Consider the following 22,958-nt stretch of genomic DNA (forward strand, 5'->3'; position numbering starts at 1 on the left):
GACAGATGCTTGCATGTTAATTAACCAAGAGAAGAATATGAAATATCTTCTGTGTCAAAGTACTATTCTCCAAGTTCTAAAAGTAACTAAAAAATTTCTGGAAGTCTGGTGAACTAAAATATACAGTCAAACGAGACAATAAACAAGACAACGTGACTGTGAAGTTAGTAATGTACATGCAGATTTACAGATAAATCGAGCACAGCAGCTGTTATATCGCAATGTTACACGTATTTTCCCCCCGGAGGATTGACAATCTGTGAAACCGTTTTTAATGCTTGCTTTAATAGATAAAACTGAACAGCATGAAATATTCATGAAGTACTCAGACACAAGTCAGCGGAACAACTCTATAAATTGTTGCATTTGTACGAGAACACCTGCTCGGCAGCAACATAAACACATGGGTATAAAGTATGGAATATTGAAAATCCTGAAAAATATGCTAGGGGCTTGGGGGCCGGAAGGGCCCCCTGGTGGGTCCAGGGCAAAGCCCTGGTAGGGGGGCCATGGGGGCGAAGACCCCCGGAAGCTTCTGAGAATTAGTGATTTTGAACGCTTAGAACAGCCCTATTCTACCCTTATATGTGTGCCAAAAATTTACTTAATATATTGCACAAAATGCATGATTTTCAGTTAACAGTAACTTTTCTAAGTCAAGGACTTGTTTCAACAATATATCCTCAACATGTTTTTGTAAGATTCAGACTGAAACTACCTGAAAATTCTAGCAACATTTTGTTTTTTCATGCCACCATATTTTAATGTTTTGGCACAACATTCACAAAATGCAGACCCTGCAATATCCGGTTTTCGTAGCCAAAAACCCCATCGATCACCATCAGTGTCACATTCAGATAGCCAAGCCCATCTCCATTTGTTACCATGTTTGCTCTCTAAGTCCTAAGTATTGTACGCTGGCGGTAAAAACATTATTTTTCAGGCACTATCCCGTGCAGCCCTAATTACGGCGTGTTAATCCCCGAAAGAAATCTTGATCTTCCTCCTGTTCCTCGTGGAAAGACTGATACTTTGGAGATAAAAAGCGTGCAAACCGTAGAAATCAAGACATGCGTGTGAAAGTCCGTGCAAACTTTGACGCAGCAACTTTTAGGCGCACGTGAAAGTCATGAAAAACGTGAGTGAATAGTTATATAAACGGTCGTCTAAAATGATGTTTTAAAACAAACAGTTGAAGTAAATTTCGGTACGTAACGGGATCGAGTAATCATCACTGCAATATTTTTTATAAAAGTGACTTTTCCATGGTTGACGCTTGTTTTATAATTGGAACTCTTTACAAGGTGTGTATAATAAAATCCAGACATCACGAAAGTTGCCAAAAATTGCCGGACATTCGGTCCTGCACTGCCGGGACGAACATTAAATATGAAACAAACAGGAATCTTGCTTCCTTTTATCAGTATGCAGCTGTTAATTTTTCTTGTATCCTATCTGATCTAGATTGCTTTGGATTCGAAAATCCCGAAAAATAATTATCATCAACCCACCCCTGTTCAAAGCTGAAAAAAACATTAACAATTATCGGTAAATATTCTGTTGATAAAATAAGTACTGGCCTTGTTTTCGTCATCAGTTAAAACCCCCTTAAAGAGCTAAAAGAAGTGCGCCATGTGACACATCACTGTCTGATCGTACCGCCTCGGTTCTTTAAAACAGTAAAAAAAAGTATCTTCTTTAATTTTTTTAAAAGCGAATGTGCAATATCCCCTATAAACTGACAGGTAAATGTGTCAAACGATAAGTGACCTATTTGCCCTAAAAAAATTTACATTATTGTTTGAGAAGAATATCTCACATAGTGTCAAAAATACATCTACAAATATTCATTTACTTATCAAACTTATTTAAAACCACAGCGATATCATACTGCTTTATTTTAAAACCATATTTCTATTTAGGTTCACGAGGTCACCTATTCTGCCGAATTACACAGAAATCTGTTTGCCAAAAATTGTTTCACTCATGATTGAAAAGCTGCCGCTTTTATTATTAAGAATTTTTTAATTCTGTTTTTGTACTTTCTTGTCAAAGTCTGAATTTTATGACCATAGACTTAGATTTTTCTTTGAATAAATAATATTTATCACTTTTGAAATTTTATTAATGATAAATTCTCGTTTTTATAGACTTTTGCTACAATTCTGCGATATTTTAAAATCGTACAGATCAATGTAACTTCTCACGATGTTGAAATTTAAGCGACTATATTAAAAAATGAATCACACGCGTTTTATTTTAGCTGTCGATAAACAAAAGTAAAATCGGTCTATGCCTAAATTTAGCATATTATATTACGATAGTCAAGTGTTCGTGTGATGGAAAATACTGTCATGCGTTTTGATATCTTTAACGATTCGCGAGTAAATTCCAGTAATCCAGTATTTTTGGATGTAATTCTGCATTTGGTAAAGTTACGAGGAAAATACACAGTCGATCGATGAGCACAAGTAGAGTCACTCGTCCTATCCAGATTTAACCCACAATATCGTATAAGAAATAACTCGCATATACGAGGCGGTACATGTCCGTGGTGTTTGAAGATAAATTGCATGCAAGAAATCGAGAATGCATGCGCAGACAAAAGTCCTGCAAATTCTGACGAGGAATTTTGGCGAGTAAGATTATTAAAAAGTAACAGTTGTTTTCATTGAATACAAGCGCCTATTCGGCCAATCAAAATTGTCCCGTACATATGACCGTATAGCAGATCGTGAAAACGGCAATGTATAAACGAGTCGATTGTGTTTGTCGCCGATCGCTGTTTTAGCTTTGAGATGACCCCCCCCCCAAATTCGATGAATTGGAAAACGATCCCGCCAGATGAAAATCCGAATTCAAACTTCACCAGGTAAACATTACTTTGACCTACGGTGACAGAGATTTAATGACAAAGCACATTTCAGATAACGAATGCTTCTTTACGACTCTCTTAAACAGAAATCCTTGTGACTGATACACAACAAGAGTATTAATTCATAACAAAGTCAAATGTCAGATAAACCAAACCTAGCTAAAACGTTTAAGAGAGACCCCAAGGTGCCCAAGGTAACATGGTAGATTCACTGACCTTCTACAACACCCAATGGCACAACAAACAAACCTTAGCTTTCCATAGAGCAATGTTGCAACAATGAGGTTGCATTGCACTGATATCACAAAGATTTACTCACCTTATAAAGGCATAATACCTTTGTCTTTGAATACTACTAATATTCTTGTATAGTATCCTATACACAGTACTAGAAATATGTTTTCCTAATTGATAGCATCGATGAAAATTTTCTAAGAATCTCTGAAAACAGAAAAATACATTCTGCTGTTACTATTTAACAAGAGCTGTTTGTAAAACGCGTTCATCCCCCATGATGGCCTGTCCCATTTTCAGTCGCTGAAATCACCGTCACCTTGACATTTGATATACTGCCTTCCAAAATTACAGAGGTCATGTATCAACCACAGGCAATCATCCTATAAAGTTTGATTGCAGTGGGCTCAAGGGGTATTAAGTTACTGTGCAGAAACCATTTTCAGTCTTTAGGCCACTGTGACCTTGACTTTTGAAATACTGCCAACAAAAACAATAGGGGTCATCTATTGGCTGCAGGCAATGTTCCTGAAGTTTGAAGACTGTAGGCCAACGCATGCATTACTTATTCAGAGGAAACCGTTGTCAGTTTCAAGGTCGCTGTGACCTTCACATTTGTCTTACTGATCCCCAAACAATAGGTGTCATCTACTTAAAAAAAATTCTGTCCTGTCCTTACAACCTTCGTCCCCATATTTATCATATATAATAAAATAGCAAAATGTTGCATTTTTATGAAGTCATTTTCAAAAGAAAACCTTACTGTTTGTAGATAGTAGTAGAAAAACTGAAACATTATATCTGATCCAAAATGAGAGGAAAATACGCCTCCTTACAAAAGAACATAGTAAGAGCAAGGAATCTAGAGTTCAGGGAAATACACTGGGACCCCGTTATAATGCTGTCGTCGGGGTCCAAGGTTCAAGACCCGCGGATCTAGCAGGGTTAAATTTATAACACGGGTTGATTGTATCAGCCGTATATGCAATACCCCACCCACGGTAATGTATTAGATGTATTTTGGACGCTGTTTTATGTTACAAAACTGGGCCTGTTGTTTGATTTTTTTTTTTTATTCACTCAAGTGTTCATGCCATCCGCTTAATTGGTTCAAACTTAAACGGTTTGATAGTTAACTGACCAATGTTACACGCTTGTTATGCAAACAATCTAAGTTTTGACACAGTACTGATTGCCTAATAGTCACATGTCTACAAGTATTCAAACTTAAACAAAGGCGATACGCAAACAAGTAAGCTAGCAGACAATTATTGATTTTTGTCACAGTTGTCATGACAAAGGTGTTAAAGTACCAAGTATACAGGTACATGTAGTTTTAACGCTGGTTATGATCAAATTAAATAACACCCGCGAACTCTTTTTTTTTTTTTTTACCCCCGAAAATTCCAGAGCCAAGAGCCTACCGCGTTATAAAGAATACCGCGGTATATCAAGTAGCGTTATAACGGGTTTCGAGTGTACTCTTATAACTCGTATCAAATAAAATAAAAGACTTATGGCAGTTATGTACTCATCCATCAGAATATTCCCTAAAAGACCAAATTCAGGAGGCCTATATTCTTGTAAAAAGTTTACAAACAATAGAGATGGGAGAATCTTTTTCCATAATCAATCAAGCTATAACCAGGCCCTGTCATTGTACAATCAATCACCGTATATAATCATTCTCCCTTTTGCATGTTACACAATCAACTTCTGTGCACCAAGTATTGCAGAAACCTAAATTAGACTGTAATGTTTTGGTAGACTGCAATATTTCGGTATTGGTATTCTTTGGAAAAGTTCAGAATGATAACACAAATATTTCAATATTCATAATGTTATTGGTCCAACCAAGAACAACAATCTCTTATAAAATTACCTCATATTTTTTAGATCTAATTCTTTAGATATCTTAATGTCGCACTTCCACAGTGGAAGCTAGATGTCATGTTACACTGGCACTAACAAAGTTAGGCATCACCTCATACTAGAAGTTAAATATCTTAATGTTACATTCCATAGAAAAAACTATATATCATGTTACACTGACACTAAACAAGAGGGCCAAGATGGCCCTAGGTCGCTCACCTAAGAAACACTCCATAACAGTGTAAAACATGTTTGACCTAGTGATTTCATGGAAACAAATATTCTGACCAATTTTCATTAAGATTCGACCAAAAAATTGGTCTCTTGCAATAAAAAAACCATTTTCTTAGATATGACCTAGTTTTTGACCCTAGATGACCCATGTTCAAACTCGACCTAGATTTTATCAAGGCAATCATTCTGACCAAAATTCATGAAGATCAACTGAAAAATACAGCCTCTATCACATACAGAAGTTTTTTCTTTGATTTGACCAAGTGACCTAGTTTTTGACCTCAGATGACCCATATTCAAATTCGACCTAGATTTCATTAAGGCAATCAACCTGACCAAATTTCATAAATATCAACTGAAAAAAACAGTCTCTATCGCATACACAAGATTTTTCTTTAATTTGACCTAGTGACCTAGCTTTTGACCTCAGATAATCCATATTCAAAACCGACCTAGTTTTCATCAAGGCAATCACTCTGACCAAATTTCATGAAGATCAATTGAAAAATACATCCTCTATTGCATACACAATGTTTTTCTTCGATTTGACCTAGTGACCTAGTTTTTGACCCCAGATGACCCATTTTCGAAATCAGCCTAGATTTTAACAAGGTAATCATTCTGGCTAAATTTCATGAAGATCAGTTGAAAAATACAGCCTCTATTGCATACACAAGGTTTTTCTTTGATTTGACCTAGTGACCTAGTTTTTGAACCCAGATGACCCATTTTCGAACTTGGTCTAAATTTCATCAAGGCAATCATTCTGACCAAAATTCATGAAGATCAATTGAAAAATACAGCCTCTATCGCATACACAAGGTTTTTTACGTGATTTGACCTAGTGACCTAGTTTTTGACCCGAGATGACCCATTTTCGAACTCAGCCTAGATTTCATCAAGGCAATCATTCTGACCAAAATTCATGAAGATCAATTGAAAAATACAGCCTCTATCGCATACACAAGGTTTTTCTTTGATTTGACCTAGTGACCTAGTTTTTGACCAGAGATGACCCATTTTCGAACTCGGCCTAGATTTCATCAAGGTTATCATTCTGACCAATATTCATGAAGAAGAATTGAAAAATACAGCCTCTATTGCATACACAAGGTTTTTCTTTGATTTGACCTAGTGACCTAGTTTTTGACCCGAGATGACCCATTTTCGAACTCGGCTTAGATTTCATCAAGGTTATCATTCTGACCAATATTCATGAAGATTAATTGAAAAATACCACCTCTATCGCATACACAAGGTTTTTCTTTGATTTGACCTAGTGACCTAGTTTTTGACCCGAGATGACCCATTTTCGAACTCGGCCTAGATTTCATCAAGGTTTTCATTCTGACCAATATTCATGAAGAAGAATTGAAAAATAACAGCCTCTATTGCATACACAAGGTTTTTCTTTGATTTGACCTAGTGACCTAGTTTTTGACCCGAGATGACCCATTTTCGAACTCGGCCTAGATTTCATCAAGGTTATCATTCTGACCAACATTTATGAAGATTAATTGAAAAATACCACCTCTATCGCATACACAAGGTTTTTCTTTGATTTGACCTAGTGACCTAGTTTTTGACCCGACATGACCCATTTTCGAACTCGGCCTAGATTTCATCAAAGTTATCATTCTGACCAATATTCATGAAGATTAAATGAAAAATACAGCCTCTATCGCATACACAAGGTTTTTCTTTGATTTGACCTAGTGACCTAGTTTTTGACCCGAGATGACCCATTTTCGAACTCGGCCTAGATTTCATCAAGGTTATCATTCTGACCAATATTCATGAAGATTAATTGAAAAATACAGCCTCTATCGCATACACAAGCTAAATGTTGACAGACGACAGACGACAGACGACGGACGACGGACGCCGGACATCGAGCGATCAGAAAAACTCACCTGAGCATTGCTCAGGTGAGCTAAAAACTAGATATCACCTTTCACTAGAAGCCAGGTATCATGTCTTGTTGACACTGAGGAAGTTTGGTATAATGTCAAATTGATACTGAGGAAGTTAGGTATCATGTCACATTGATACTGAGAAAGTTAGGTATCATGTCACATTGATACTGAGAAAGTTAGGTATCACCTCATATTGACACTAAGGAAGTTGGGTATCACGTCAAACTGACACTATGGAAGTTAGGTATCATGTCACACTTGACACTGGAAGTTAGGCATCATGCCACACTTGACACTATGGAAGTTAGGTATCATGTCACACTTGACACTATGGAAGTAAGATATCATGTCACACTTGACACTATGGAAGTTAGGTGTCATGTCACACTGACACTATGGAAGTAAGGTATCATGTCACACTTGACACTATGGAAGTTAGGTGTCATGTCACACTTGACACTATGGAAGTTAGGTGTCATGTCATACTGACACTATGGAAGTAAGGTATCATGTCACACTTGACACTATGGAAGTTAGGTGTCATGTCACTTGACACTATGGAAATAAGGTGTCGTGTCACACTGACACTATGGAAGTAAGGTATCATGTCACACTTGACACTATGGAAGTAAGGTACCATGTGAAACTGACACTATGAAAGTTAGGTAAAATGTCAAACTGACACTATGGAGTCAGGTATCTTGTCATATGGACACTGTGAAAGTGAGGTATAATTGTGACATATTTTTGCAAGGATCAGTCACTGTACATTTTACTTGTGATATGCCACTCCTATCTCAGCCGGGAAGTGCAACAAAAATCAATAGAAATAGTGTCAGCTTACCCTGGCTTTATACAGGAGATATGTCGTTGATGAATCACTGACAATGCTAGTTCTAAAATATGACATAACGAAAGAGTTGATTTGATATCTTTTGTATGAAACCTATGAAGATCTAACTAAGAAAAAAGTGTTATACGAACCTGTTAAACCATTTATGATACCACCACAATATACTGTGCAGTTGGTTGGACTTGACTGACTCATCACTTCATCAATATTCAACTGTTTAACAACTGAAATAAATGAGAGTGCAACCATTAGCTAATCTTGTTTTCTGTCCATCTTCTCAATAATTGTTATGCACTGTAGAGTTCATGTTAGAGAGCTAGTTTTTATCAATTAATTAAAACAAATCCTTTTGTCTGTGATAAAATTTCAAGACTAGAATGATGCAATTGTACCAGATTCTTAAAACACATTTTGGGAACTTGTTGTAAAATTAAGATTTAATTGACAAATAACATGTATTCAACTAACTGAAATAAATACATTCAAGGAAAGTAAAAACATCATATCACCTCTTCTTTGAAAGGGTTGGGCGGTGGGGGCCTAGATATTTGCAAACAAGTTATTAGAACGAAATATCTGCCATAAATGGATGTTGCGTTTTTACTTTTCTTCAGTGTTTTACGTTATTATAACAGCTCTACATTAGTCATATTTAAAATTGTTTTCAATACAAATAACGTTTCTTCCTTTTAACTTTTTTAAATTTAAATAACAAATAGCTTTCATTTAGGTCAATGCAAAGTTCACGTGCTGAAACGCAGTATAATTGTCCTACTGAAAATATTTTCACGCTAAAAATCTGAGATTACAAGTGATATTTAAGTCAATGGTTGATCAACGACATTCCCTGAATGCATTGTGAAAACGAGAGATAATGACGGTTTTACGATCTGATGTTTACTGCTTCATTTATATGCAAAATTAATTACGAGGTTTTCAGTAATTTCTCAGCAATGCAAAAAAATGTGTTGAATTAAAGAGTCGCAGATTGCATATTACGGTTTCTAAGACAAAACATTTGTCATCGCAATACACGTTCAACATTCTTGATTAAAACAAAAACAAAGAAATGGTATAAATGCAGCCCAATCTTATTTCTTTTTTCCTGTTCTGAACAGAAATCACAAAATTAGTGTGTTTTTCCTTGAACGCTGACATATTCATTAATACATGACTGAAATAATCTCGGGTAATCTTACAATATTAAGAATTTTGACCTGTAAGGCGTATCGAAGTTCTTACAGTAACGAAATCATTCGCCTTTTATACTTCATTTTGTGTAATCATTTATTTACGCAAAGTAATTTGATTTTAACTGAGTTGTTTCTTCACTAAAACATTGAGGAATAGTAATTTTATGTTGTTTCGGACAAGTTCCTGCGTATTATTGTATTATGGTGCAGAAAAAACTATTTATTAAGTAATGCTGTTGGCAGTTTCATTATTAAACGTATTACGTTAACAGATACTGATGGATACCAGAAGGCTTCTATTAAATCCTGCGAACATAGAGAAACAGTCTTCCATTTTCCGAAGATTATCTAATTTCAACGAACAATTTCAAAAACGCTGACGTGCGGTTTATAGTTACCCTATCAATAAATTATATAAACAACATCAATATTTCAACAGGCTGTTTTCAATTTAAAAGCAATGACAGACGATCTAATGCAAAAATTATATGGTTTAATTGAAAGCCCATATTCGCACTGATAGCATACATTCATCGCTAATAAGCCATTTGATGCCAAAACCCATTTCCAAATGCATCCTTTATAAACAGCATCAATCAATTCAATTGTTTAAAGTTTGAAAGCATTGTGATTACATAAACTGAAATTTCCCAGACAATCAAATTATCCGACATTTCATCCAAACAAACTTAAGAATTAGCATATACTTCTTAGACCTCCTGCTTTAATCAGTCTTCCTCTATGTGTCACAACAAAGCTATGACCAGAAAAAAATATGCAGATCTAATGATTTAGTTTGGACGTTTGTTTCCGGTTTTACACCGTTTGTGAACAGTATTTCAGTTATATAATGGCAGGCAGCTAATTAAACTGGTATTCTTGGATTCTGTACCAGTACAAACCTGTTCTTGTTGGCAGTTACTTCCTACAAATGATTTCAGACGCACCATCTTTTATTAGATTGTCATGGAGAACATTGTTTGATACAGTGACCCTAACCCCTCAAAACAAAGAAAATGCAGAAATTACAATATTTGCCAATACTTGTGATAAATGAGACTTATTTCTTACAAGAAATACAAATCCCTTACATTGGTTTTCTTTCGTGGGCGGGGCAGGAGGTTTCCTTGTGGCCCAGTTTGTTCTGATTGGTCGACTCCCTAACCACTGTCCGTTCATACTGGATATCGCTGTTTCTGCATCCTGCAAAATGAATAAATGTTAACTTAAAAGGAAGAAAATTCTACATTTAATGTAGAAATATAAACTTTAGCCACTTTTTTACATGTGCTCTACACATTAGTAGACAGTTCTGTAATCCTGTTGGTAGATACACTTTATCTCCATGGTTAAAACATCACTTTTTTTACAATCTAATTCTCTCGGAATACAGACCTTTCACCAAAATAAACCCTCTCAAGTGTTTAGGCATAAGATGTTTAAGTTAAGCGTAAGTTCAATTGGTAAAAGCAGCCCTTGGTTTAATATGCCAGTTTATGCATTCTGTCTAAACATTATCTAACAAAATTCTATATCCATAAATTGCGGAATGGAAAATAAATCACAGACAGACAAAATGATTACACAATCTAGGCAAAATCAGGGTATAAAAAAGACCTTAACATCCAACATATGAGCCGCGCCATGGGAAAACCAACATAATGGCTTTGCAACCAGCATGGATCCAGACCAGCCTGCGCATCCGCGCAGTCTGGTCAGGATCCATGCTGTTCGCTTTCAAAGTCTATAGCAATTAGAGAAACTGTTAGCGAACAGCATGGATCCTGACCAGACTGCGCGGATGCGCAGGCTGGTCTGGATCCATGCTGGTCGCAAAGCCACTATGTTGGTTTTCCCATGGCGCGGCTCATATCTCATTTGACCAGACTTTGTTACACTGAAATATCCAACATAGTAAGAAACATTTTGTTGAAGCAAGAAGTGCCTAGGCTATTTTAGGCATTATATTTCAAGGGATTCATTTGTTTTAAAGCAACAGTATACACAATTTAACACACAAAACAGAATCAAACAGAAATTACCAGTGATCACAATGGGTGTTTCTAATTTTAGCCACTGCTTCTTGCAAAATGTTAAAATTGAGAGGCAATATTTTACTAGAATTGTGTATATTGTACACGAATGCCCCCACATACTGCATCATATTCTAAATTGCTAAGTTTTTAGTACAGACCATCTTCACATGAAGGATGTTCGACTAAAGGTTTGAAGCAATTTGTATTCAGATAAGGTTGTGCATCTGAGCAACTTTGAATTCATTCCTTCAAAAAGTGTGTGAGGAGTTGAACACACCAAATTTTTTCACTATGGCCAATTCTGTAAAATTAAGAAAGAACCACAATTCTTGGAAAAAATAGCCAAAAAAAAAGTCTGTTATTTATGGTCATCTTCACATCAAGGTCCTTCATCTGTGAAACTTTCAAGCATATCCTTTCAATAGTGTTTGAGGAAATGGACACACAAGATTTTTCTCTATATTCTATATGGTGCCATAACTGTGGTAAAAATAGTCGCAGCATAAATCCCTTCCTTTAAGGTCATCTGCACATCCAGCTTGTTCATCTGTGAAAGTTTGAAGCAAATCAGGCCGATAGTGTGGGAGCAGTTGAACACACAATATTTTGGAACATACGGACAGACATATGAATAAACAGACAGCATCAGCGCTATATGCACACACCCCCCACCCCCCTCCCCCACCCCAACATAAATGTGGAGACATAAAAGACAACATTCAGAAGAAATCTAATCTTAAAATTTACAACTTGTCAAAGTTGGAAACTTTTACCAATTCTATTTTAAACAAAGCCTAAAAGTAGGTCTGTTATGGAGACACTGTCACAATGTATATCCTAAAAAAAACTTTGAATTAAGAGTTAGTCTTGAATTTTTTTGTATTTCTCCAAACTAGAGGCTTTCTATTGACACATATGTAAGATGACTAAAAAATGACAGAAACTGATGGAAAATCTGGGTTGCGAAAACATGTGACAAATTGGGAAGGCCTGTTTAAAAGAGGCATTTTTCATCAAGAACATTCCATATTAAATTTCAACCATGAATTAAAAATTTACTGAACACTTAACACTGATCAGTCATGATATATCAAGCAGCCATATTAATTGTCCAATCAGTTATTCAATAATCAAGTTACCATCCACTAACTGCCCAATCAAATTAATTGATTACAAACAGATCGCTCTTGTTAACATTATGGATGTTGCTTAAATGTTTAATCTCAACAGATTTATCAGTTTTCAATGCCTTTTGAGCCATGAATGCTGTAAATCAGAATACGGAGCCATTTTTGCATGTAAAAAATTTGCTTGGCCTAGTTTTATTTTCTTTGTCGGAAATGACTCAAGTGGTGGTTACTGTAAATATGCCAAGGAGAATCAAAACATTCTAAGATACCAAGTAAATGCTTTCATTTCCCTCTTCCGTTACATTTCCTCATCTCGAGAACTTATTAACTCTATCTTCCTACTACCACAGCGATGTCCTTCTTACATAAAACTGCAAGTTTAGAGAGGAATGAACCTGCACAAACTCAATAAAGGTTTCTATAAATCTCTAATTTAATTAAATACCGCGACAAGGTTGCTGGATAACAACAAGCTATATAAGATGACTTGCTTCCTGTTAAATTTGTACAAAAACTAACATTAGCCTTCAATATGTATTGTTTGCAGAAACACAAAACCTATGCAGTGCTAGTTAAACTTTCATGAAGCAGTATAAAAACTGTCCTCGAATGAGCAATTTGATAGAATGTAATGGAACTCTCGCTAAATTGATTCCGACAGTTTTCAATTTCAAACACTTCTTGCAGGAATATTATAAGACGAGAATGGCTCACCATGAGATGTGGAAGTGAGTCAAACTTCTCTTTAAAATGGAAGAAACCGAATGTAAAGCTGTCAGATATTCAATTCACCTTCAGGAGTCTGTTGAACTAAATCACAATTCAATTATTTTTCTTGTCGTCATTATGTCATTGCCGTCCTAAGAAGCCGGTAATCTTCGTAATTTACACTGTCTCCTGTGGCGTCGACCAATTTTCAAAGATGGTATGCTCGCAAACACGTGTCAGCATTTTCTATAAAACTGCCTGCACCAACAGGCTATACATCATAATTACGGATATTCAGAGAATTAAATACACATTGCATTTGACTTCCTAGAAAATTAGATCGTCCCAGCAGCTCTGCTTCCGACACTTGCATTATATATATTTCTCCTCTGGCATCTTCTTAACCCAAACATATTACTTTTACAGGCCATTTTTCTTACTAATCTGACATGAAACAGACGAAAAATGTCAAATGTTCAAGAAAGACTGAGATTTCATTTTCTGAATCATCTGCTTGTTCTAGACAGCCAAATTAAAATGAAATGAAAGTTAAATGAAGTCAGAATGGGACACATACCAATCACTTATTTATCTGCAATTTAACAAACTGCAGAAAAAAGTTTTTTTTTCTGAAAATGAAAATTTTTTATATTGAAAATACTGTTAAACACTGTAATATTTGATTCTGTCAGTACTGAAAATTTTTGCCAGCTATTTACTTCACTGAAAATTTTAATTTAAAAAAGAACCTACTTTTCCTCTTTTAAATATGTGTGACATTAAATACCCTCTCTAACAAGTAAAAAAAAAAATGCATTTCGGGTTATTTTCGCTTTATTTTTTTCTGAAACTACCTTCAATGACTGTTAGTTTGTTTGTTTGTTTGTTTTGGGTTTAACGCCGTTTTTCAACAGTATTTCAGTCATGTAACGGCGGGCAGTTAACCTAACCAGTGTTCCTGGGTTCTGTACCAGTACAAACCTGTTCTCCGCAAGTAACTGCCAACTTCCCCACATGAATTATCAGAGGTGGAGGACTAATGATTTCAGACACAATGTCGTTTATCAAATAGTCACGGAGAACATACGCCCCGCCCGCTGTTAAGTTTGAGCATTAAAGGGAAGTAATTCATTAACATAGTTGCTGTCATATGAAGAGGACACTGGAAGAGTATGTCATCACAGGCTCCTTATACCCCATTCACTGAGTCTACTATAAAACTATTTCACATACATATTACTGTAAAAAGAAACATTTTTCATTGTGTTTCATTATCTCAATGTAACAGTGCCTCGGACCTCTTACTAACTTTAACACAAGGACCTTACTGTCAATGAGATAATTACTTCAAAACATGGCGCTAAAGAGGAAAGAAAATGATACTTCTTTGATTAACAAGAGCTGTCTAATGACACACAGTGAGCTCCACTATTCGAAGTCCTTCCACTAAATACAAGCTTACAAACGCTTTAACAAGATATAAAGGGGCATAATTTTGCTAAAATGTTATGTTATGAGTTATGTAACTTGTCTTAACTCTTAGCATGTTGGACATGAGTGATTCTGCCTTTGCGACCAGTGTAGATCATGATCAGCCTGCTCATCCATGCAGTCTGATCATGATCTGCACTGTTCGCCATTCAGTCAGTATCTTTTTGGTAAGATGATCCCTTTTAACAGTTAATGGTACTGTCCAAATTGAAAGATGGACAAATTCATTATAAAAATTTAGCAGGATAAGGGTTAAGAAGTCATTTCATGATGAATATATGTGTGAAGTTTGAAAGCATTAGACCTGATCGATTTAGAGATATCTGCTTACATGTAAAACTTTCCTAATACGGATTCTGACAAAGACTGACAACAAAAACTCAACTAGATCTCGAGAGTTGAGCGAACAACACTTTTTGTCCTCAATCAAACTTAAAACCTTTCAGATTAAAATTCCAAAATTCTCCCTCATCTAATCCAGCTTCATATAATGTAATATCTTAAGCTATTTCGAGACATTCTTAACAAGCTTGCCACCATATTTACTTCTTTTTATCTTTAATTTAAATCGAAAAACCTTCTCTTCTGACTTGTTTGCAAATTCAAATGGGAAAAGGAATCGATGTGAATTAAAGTTTTAGGTATTTTTTATGTAAATAAAAGGAAGAAACAAACAAAAACAAGAGCACCGCCTACTGGTGTCATTGCTCATCTGCAAGTGCTGGACAGTATGTAAGAAAAAGAGTTACAGTTCAGAATTCCTAAGTACAACAAGAGCTGTCGGATGACAGCGCGCTCGACTACTCGAAGAATTGATTAAAGAATGGGGTCAAAATATTTCCATAGATTTTCAGACTAAACAAAAAAATGGATTAAACAAAAAATGTTCCTGTATTTGTGGATTTCGATTAGTCTTGCACTAAATGGCAAAGTTTCAAAGCTTTATCTCAAAAGACTTTGTCAAAATGTGGACTGGTACGAAAAACTTAACCAAGATTTCTAAGTCAAAAAGGGGCCATAATTCAACCAAAATGCTTGATGGAGTTATGTACTCTTGCCTACAACTGAACATGGTGATGGTAAACAAGTGTTGAAAGTTTCAAAGCTTTATCTCAAAAGACTTTGTCAAAATATGAACTGGTACGAAAAACTTAACCAAGATTTCTAAGTCAAAAGGGGCCATAATTCAGTCAAAATGCTTGACAGAGTTATGTACTCTTACCTATAACTGGACATGGTGATGGTAAACAAGTGTTGAAAGTTTCAAAGCTTTATCTCAAAAGACTTTGTCAAAATGTGTACTGGTACGAAAAACTTAACCAGGGTGTGACGCCGACGCAGACGCCGACGCCGACACCGACGCCGACGCCGTGGTGAGTAGGATAGCTCTACTTATTCTTCGAATAGTCGAGCTAAAAATGGCCACATTTCTGACAAAATGCAGGTTAGAGTTATGATTCTTGGCCTGCATAGTCAACTAATGATGATAAACAAGTGTGCAAAGTTTCAAAGCTGCAGCTCTTATAGTTTCTGAGAAAAAAAAATGTTAACCAATGCCAACGGCAATGATCAAGTGACAACAATACCTCATAGATTTTTTTCAAAAATCAGATGAGCTAAAAACCACAAAAGAACAAAGGCTATCACAACAGCAATGCTCGACTATTCAAAAGTTTTGTCAGTTTATAAACTACTTGTAGCAACGAGCACAATGCCCAAATTCATAGTGCTGTCTCACTGGAATATCATAGCATAGACACGTGACATGATACTCTAACCAGTCATATTATACTGAAACCAGAATGACCAGTCTTAGAACTATCCACTGAACTGAGCATCAAGCGATGACGCTACTAATACCAACTTTCATGTCTTTGATATGATATGGCCAAGAAGCATTCATGACTTCCCACACTCAAAGCAGGAGCTCTAACACTATGCTACCAAGACCATATAAAGTCAAAACTAGTAGAATTCGACAATGTTGGTCCTGTTTTCCACATAAATATTTTATTTAGTAAAGATACAAGTGTAAAAAATATTGGAGTTTTAGTTAGCACAAAAAAGGTAAATTTTAATAATCTGCAGACATTTCAATCTGTTTTATAAATTTAAAAATGTTGATAAATTTGATGCAAATTTGGAGGCAAGCAGTTTGAAAGCAGTCTGGCAACAACAAAAACAACATCATTCAAATTTGAATTACATACCTGTTTGTTGACGAATGATACAAAGCCATAGCCCTTGGACTTCAGAGACTGTGGATCTCGTATAATCTTGCAATCTCTGAAAATTTAAATATAAAATGTTTAATAGTTAAAACAGTACATGAGAAATGTTCTGTAAAATCACGAAGAGTGCTACAGACAAAATTCTAATTTTCATCCCAGTGTCTCAAATCTCACCCTTTCCTCGGATTTTTTATTTGCCCCTATCTCTTTTACACACATTGTATAAATAGTATTATCTGTTCAATCTTTAATGCAATCAAGACATTCTTTTTGTATAACCTTCTAATGCTTAATTCTGCTATTCCTCAGGTTTTGTTTGTTTGCTTTGGGTTTAGTGCCACTGTTCAACAATTATGGAACAGCAGAGAAGAAAACTAACCAGTGTTCCTGGATTCTGTACCAGTATAACATGTTCTCCACAAGTAACTGCAAACTTCTCCACATAGATCAGAGTGATTTCAGACACACTGCCAAACTATCCAATCGTCACTAAGAACATACACCTTGGGCAGGGATTAAACTCTTAACCCTGCAATCCATAGGTCTAGGCTCTCCTAATTCAACTAAGCAGTCCAGCTCCTCAAGTTCTGAACTTTTTGTTTTTCATCAGTTTTCATGTATGGTAGACACTCATGACTGGTATGATGATCTAGGCTACTTTCACATAAATATTTCAATGGCATGAAAGTTCTGGTACCTGACAAATAACTTTGCTGGAAATTCTGGTAACATCTTTGTTACCTCACATATTACTGTGTTAGAAGTTCTTGTAACAACTCTGTTACCCAACAAATAACTGTGTTTGAAACACTGGTAACAACTGTGTTACCCAACAAATAACTGTGTTTGAAATGTTGGTAACAACATTGTTATCCTACAAATAACTGTGTTTGAAACGCTGGTAACAACTGTGTTACCCAACAAATAACTGTGTTTGAAATGCTGGTAACAACATTGTTATCCTATAAATAACTGTGTTTGAAACGCTGGTAACAACTTTGTTATCCTACAAATAACTGTGTTTGAAACGCTGGTCTATAAATAACTGTGTTTGAAACGCTGGTAACAACTTTGTTATCCTACAAATAACTGTGTTTGAAACGCTGGTAACAACTTTGTTATCCTACAAATAACTGTGTTTGAAACGCTGGTAACAACTTTGTTACCCTACAAATAACTGTGTTTGAAATGCTGGTAACAACTTTGTTAAACTACAAATAATTTTGTGATCTCTAAATTCAAGTAGCACTGTAACTGGTGTTTAAAACTCAAAATATTATCTGGAATTGGAAGTTTGTCTTTAAACTTCACTCCTGCAAATTGCCTATCGCTTCACCATTATTAAAGTCATAAATAAATAATAACAACATTTCAGCATCGGCTTCATGGTAATGGGAAACAATAATTATATCTAATAACTTCTTCCCATATTTCATAGATAATCAAGTGATCATATAGCAAGATCTAACATTGCAACAACATTTAACATAGTCTTTATAAATCTCCACTTCAACTTCTGTCTAAAATTCATACACGCTTTGAATTCAGTCTAAAATTCAAGTTTCATACTACTATACTGTGTCTTCACCAATATAGATTATTATGACAGCATTTTACTATAGGATTAAAATATTCATGCACGTGCAAATCCTGCCATCAAAACATGATACAGCTTTAGGAAACTAGGAAAACATGACAGAACTGTATGAAACCATCAAAACGGACCCAGCTGTAGGAATCTGGGAAAACATGACACAACTGTATGAAACCATCAAAACAAGACACAGCTGTAGGAATCTGGGAAAACATGACAAGGGTGTGTGAAACCATCAAAACAGGACACAGCTGTTGGATACTGGGAAAACATGACAGGAGTGTGTGAAACCATCAAAACAGGACACAGCTTTAAGAAACTGGGAAAACATGACAAGACTGTGTGAAACCAACAACAAATCAAACAACTTATGTAACTGGGAAAATGTGATAGGATTCATTCATGAATCTCTTTAAACAAGGAATTCTGTTTCTAACAGCAGTTCCTCCAAAATGCAATATTCAGTAAAATGCCTGTATCTCACATTTCAATGTAATGCATGTAAACTAGCACAACCACTTTAATTTCTGTGCCTTAAGTTCTTCCATGCCTTAAAAATAAATGCATTTCATCTGGAATTGAATTACAGAACTGAATAACAATTACAGACCATGCATTAGGCCCACAAACATTCAACAAACTGCAGCGCCCTTGCAGTCTGAAATCCTCAATATCTGAACATGTTCCGAGAAGAAGAGAAAGCTAAGCGAGTATATCTTCACCTACACTCGCCTCTTGTGTCTGAACTGCTCCAAATTAACTAACTGACCATTGATCAATTTACCAATTCCCCTGACACTTTCTCACAGTAATAATACACATTACAGCAACCATGTGACACATTTAATAACCCTATTAGTTTTATTATATTTATAATAAGTGATATTTATTACACTGGTTATTCATTTTGCACACTTTCCTGGAATCAGTATTGAAAGAGTGTCAAGGAAAAGTAAATTTGGGATAAATCTTTACAAGTTTCTTTGAAATGCTGTCTTCTTCAATAATCATTAATATATACTGCCAACACAAGTTACAATTAAGACCCTTCCATCTAATGTAAAGAAGTTTCTCAGATCAAAGCTTGTCTTTGAACAGATCCCAATATGAAATCCAGAAACATGATCCCAAATAGATCCCAATATGAAATCCAAAGACATGATTACTGATCACAAATAGATCCCAATATGAAATCCAAAGACATGAACACAGATCACAAATAGATCCCAATATGAAATCCAAAGACATGATCACAGATCACAAATAGATCCCAATATGAAATCCAAAGACATGATCACAGATCACAAATAGATCCCAATATGATCACAGATCACAAATAGATCCCAATATGAAATCCAAAGACATGAACACAGATCACAAACAGATTCTATCAGAAATAGGATTTGACAAGAAATTAATGTATTCTATATTAGTATCAAAGTATTACGTGGCAGCCACATAATAAACAAAGGCACTATGAGCCTTTAAGGGCCAGTGCACAGTGAAGCCAATATATAATAAGACAATAATGGACCTTAACAACACATACATCATGTCTATATATCACAACAAGCTACAAAATAAATTGAACAATTGACTTGAAACGAATCACAGGAAAGGAAAACAAAACATTTTACCGTAAACAAATGTCACCTAAAATATGCTTGCACACTGGTGTTACTAGTATGTTTTTTTAAGATGTCCTTTGTTGTGCGACACCTACCAGCTCAAATGCTACAACATCATTAGTTCTGTTTCCCCTGACAGCAATCTGATCAACTCTCGAGTATTTTTCCCTTAAACAAGGACAGATAAAAATCACAACTGAGGAAAAAGGAAAGATCAATCAAGAAATAAAAAACAAGTTTGCTTTTGCAGCCTTATAAATCAAAGCTATTTGAAGCTGTGAAACTGTATATTTCCCATTTTCCAAAATCCCAAAGGGAATTTTAAAACCATTTTCACTTGACTTCATCAATAAAGGCATTGTCTCAGTGTTCATGTTGCCATGGCAATGTAAAAGTCAACGTCAACTACTGTCATCCAATTGTGAAGGTGACTGCGCTATGAGCCCCTTGATGACAATTTTTCCAACTAAGCTGATATAAATTCACAAACCTACACAATTATAAAGTCAAGATTTGTACTAATAAACCCATCACAGTACTTCATTAATACTTTATACACTGACTGTTGGAGACATTTATGTTTTACGATGTAGGCAGGAACTGGCAATACAAAAATAGACAGCTGCAGAGCTTTTATACTTTAATAAATTATTTCCATGATTTATACCAAATGAAAACAACTGAACGGCAAAAGATGCTTACATTTCACATTTCAAATTCTGGTGAGTGGGAACTAATTAATGTACAAAGTCAAACAAAGAGGTATTAAATTCCTAAGACAGTTGTGAATACCAAATTTTCCAGTCTCCTGTAGATATTCCACAGATTATCTGAGATTTTACTTTGTCCAAATGCTATACTTCTGTGGGTTACGTGACTTGTCTCTTGATTATACAGTATTTGCCTTATGAAAGTTTTCATTTAGTACTTTCATTTTAAATATGGAAATCAACTTGAAATGGACTATGAATAGTATAGTAGGCAAGTTAATATCATTGTGCAATTCTCACACATGTTATCCATGCCAAATTTCTGACTATTGTGAGATGCAGTTTCACAAGGATTCAAGATTTCTAATGGGTCAAACATTTTACAATACTATCATAAATAGCTACGAAGCAGGTTATCAAGGTGCAGGTCAACGTGATGCAGGTTTCCACAAAGCAGGTGATCAAGGTGCAGGTTTCCACAAAGCAGGTGATCAAGGTGCAGGTTTCCACAAAGCAGGTTATCAAGGTGCAGGTTATTATGATGATGCAGGTTTTCACGAAGCATGTTATCAAGGTGCAGGTTTCCACAAAGTATGTTATCAAGGTGCATGTTATTACGATGTTAACATATGACTTTCAAACCAAAACAGTTGGACATGAATATGTTTTAAAGAAATGTCTTAAAAGCAATTGCTCCAAAAAAACAAAAACAAAAAAACATAACTGAAAGACAAGATTCTGTGAAATCATTGAATTTAGGCGGCAGTAATTTAGCGGTTTTGGCCGAAATAGCTTTTAGTGAGGATGCAAACTTGTAGCCTTTGACCTTTAAAACATAAAATGAATTGGAATTTTGCTACCTCGTTGGAATTAAATTTCAATGAAATCCATGGAAAAATTAATTATTTCACAGTATCCATTTTGCAGTGATTCATAAAAAGAATCTATCCGAATTCGTTTAGGTCAAGAATGCATTTTTTTTAACTCTGTTCCTGTTATAAGACATTAACTATCCTGCACATACATCAGCCAATTATAGTTAAAACCACGCTAATAAAACTGGAGACTACAATGTCTTCTCTGATACATCAGAAGTTAGACAAATCAATTAAAGTTAGCACAAAGACGGTGCTGAATGTGCAGGTTGTAACGGACAATTTGTATTGTAATCCAACAATCTAGCTAATGTATTCTCTCATGCATGTTATATTGTAACAAAAGCCCAAGCAACATCATGTGAAATATATACTGGATTGTTTTATTTTGACGTGTCCTAAATCACGTGCATCCTGCAACAGAGAACTCTCCTGTTTTAAATGTGACGGAAGACTCAAGGCGCCTCTCCAAACATTATTCCAGGTACACAGGGATAGCTTCCTCACCATAAAATCATTTTAAATTGGTGAGGAGCTTTCTCTTGAGAATTAACAGTGCAGAATTCTTGCCATAGTATAAAGCTTTGTTTTGAGCATTAACAATGCAGGACTTCTTGTAGCAGCATAGAGCTTTCTCTTGAGTACTAGCTTCTAATGTAAGTATCGAGCTTACTCTCTAATAGTAGCACAGGTATTATTTCTTCAGTATTAATTTCTATAGGTAGTATGGATCTTCTAAAGTATTAACTCCAAATGGTAGTAAGGAACTTTTTCTAGCGCTATTTAACAATGCATGACTTCTTGTAGCAGCAGCATGCAGCTTTCACTTGAGTACTAAACCTCTCACTAAAGTATGAGGCTTTTTCTTTAATATTAACAATACAAGACTTCTAATGGTGGTGTGGAGTTTTCTCTCAAATATTAACAATACTAGACTTCTAATGGAATATTCTCTCGAATATTAACATACTGGCCTTGTAATGGTGGTGTGGAGTTTTCTCTCGACTATTAACAATACAGGACTTCTAATGGTGGTGTGGAGTTTTCTCTCGACTATTAACAATACAAGACTCAATGTGGTGTGGAGTTCTCTCGATATTAACAATACAAGACTTCTGATGGTGGTGTGGAGTTTTCTCTCGAATATTAACATACAAGTCTTCTAATGGTGGTGTGGAGTTTTCTCTCAAATATTAACATACAGGTCTTCTGATAGTGGTGTGGAGTTTTCTCTCGAATATTAACATACAGGTCTTCTAATAGTGGTGTGGAGTTTTCTCTCGAATATTAACAATACTAGACTTCTAATGGTGGTGTGGAGTTTTCTCTCGAATATTAACATACAAGACTTCTGATGGTGGTGTGGAGTTTTCTCTCG

At 35.5% G+C, this 22,958-nt stretch overlaps 1 protein-coding gene across 1 annotated transcript in view; it reads right to left on the bottom strand.

The window, feature by feature from the left end:
* LOC123547404 (nucleolysin TIAR-like) overlaps window positions 1-22,958 on the bottom strand; it is a 164,406-nt gene that overhangs the window by 17,418 nt on the left and 124,030 nt on the right. Inside the window, exons 8-11 of the mRNA XM_053550641.1 lie at window positions 16,753-16,828; window positions 10,269-10,380; window positions 8,081-8,208; window positions 3,195-3,316 (exon numbers count right to left, since the gene is read on the bottom strand). Coding sequence (XP_053406616.1) covers window positions 3,195-3,316; window positions 8,081-8,208; window positions 10,269-10,380; window positions 16,753-16,828 — 438 coding nt within the window. The remainder of the gene's footprint in view (window positions 1-3,194; window positions 3,317-8,080; window positions 8,209-10,268; window positions 10,381-16,752; window positions 16,829-22,958) is intronic.

This window comes from Mercenaria mercenaria, chromosome 9 (assembly GCF_021730395.1).
Source record: "Mercenaria mercenaria strain notata chromosome 9, MADL_Memer_1, whole genome shotgun sequence".
Taxonomy (NCBI): Eukaryota; Metazoa; Mollusca; class Bivalvia; order Venerida; family Veneridae; genus Mercenaria; species Mercenaria mercenaria.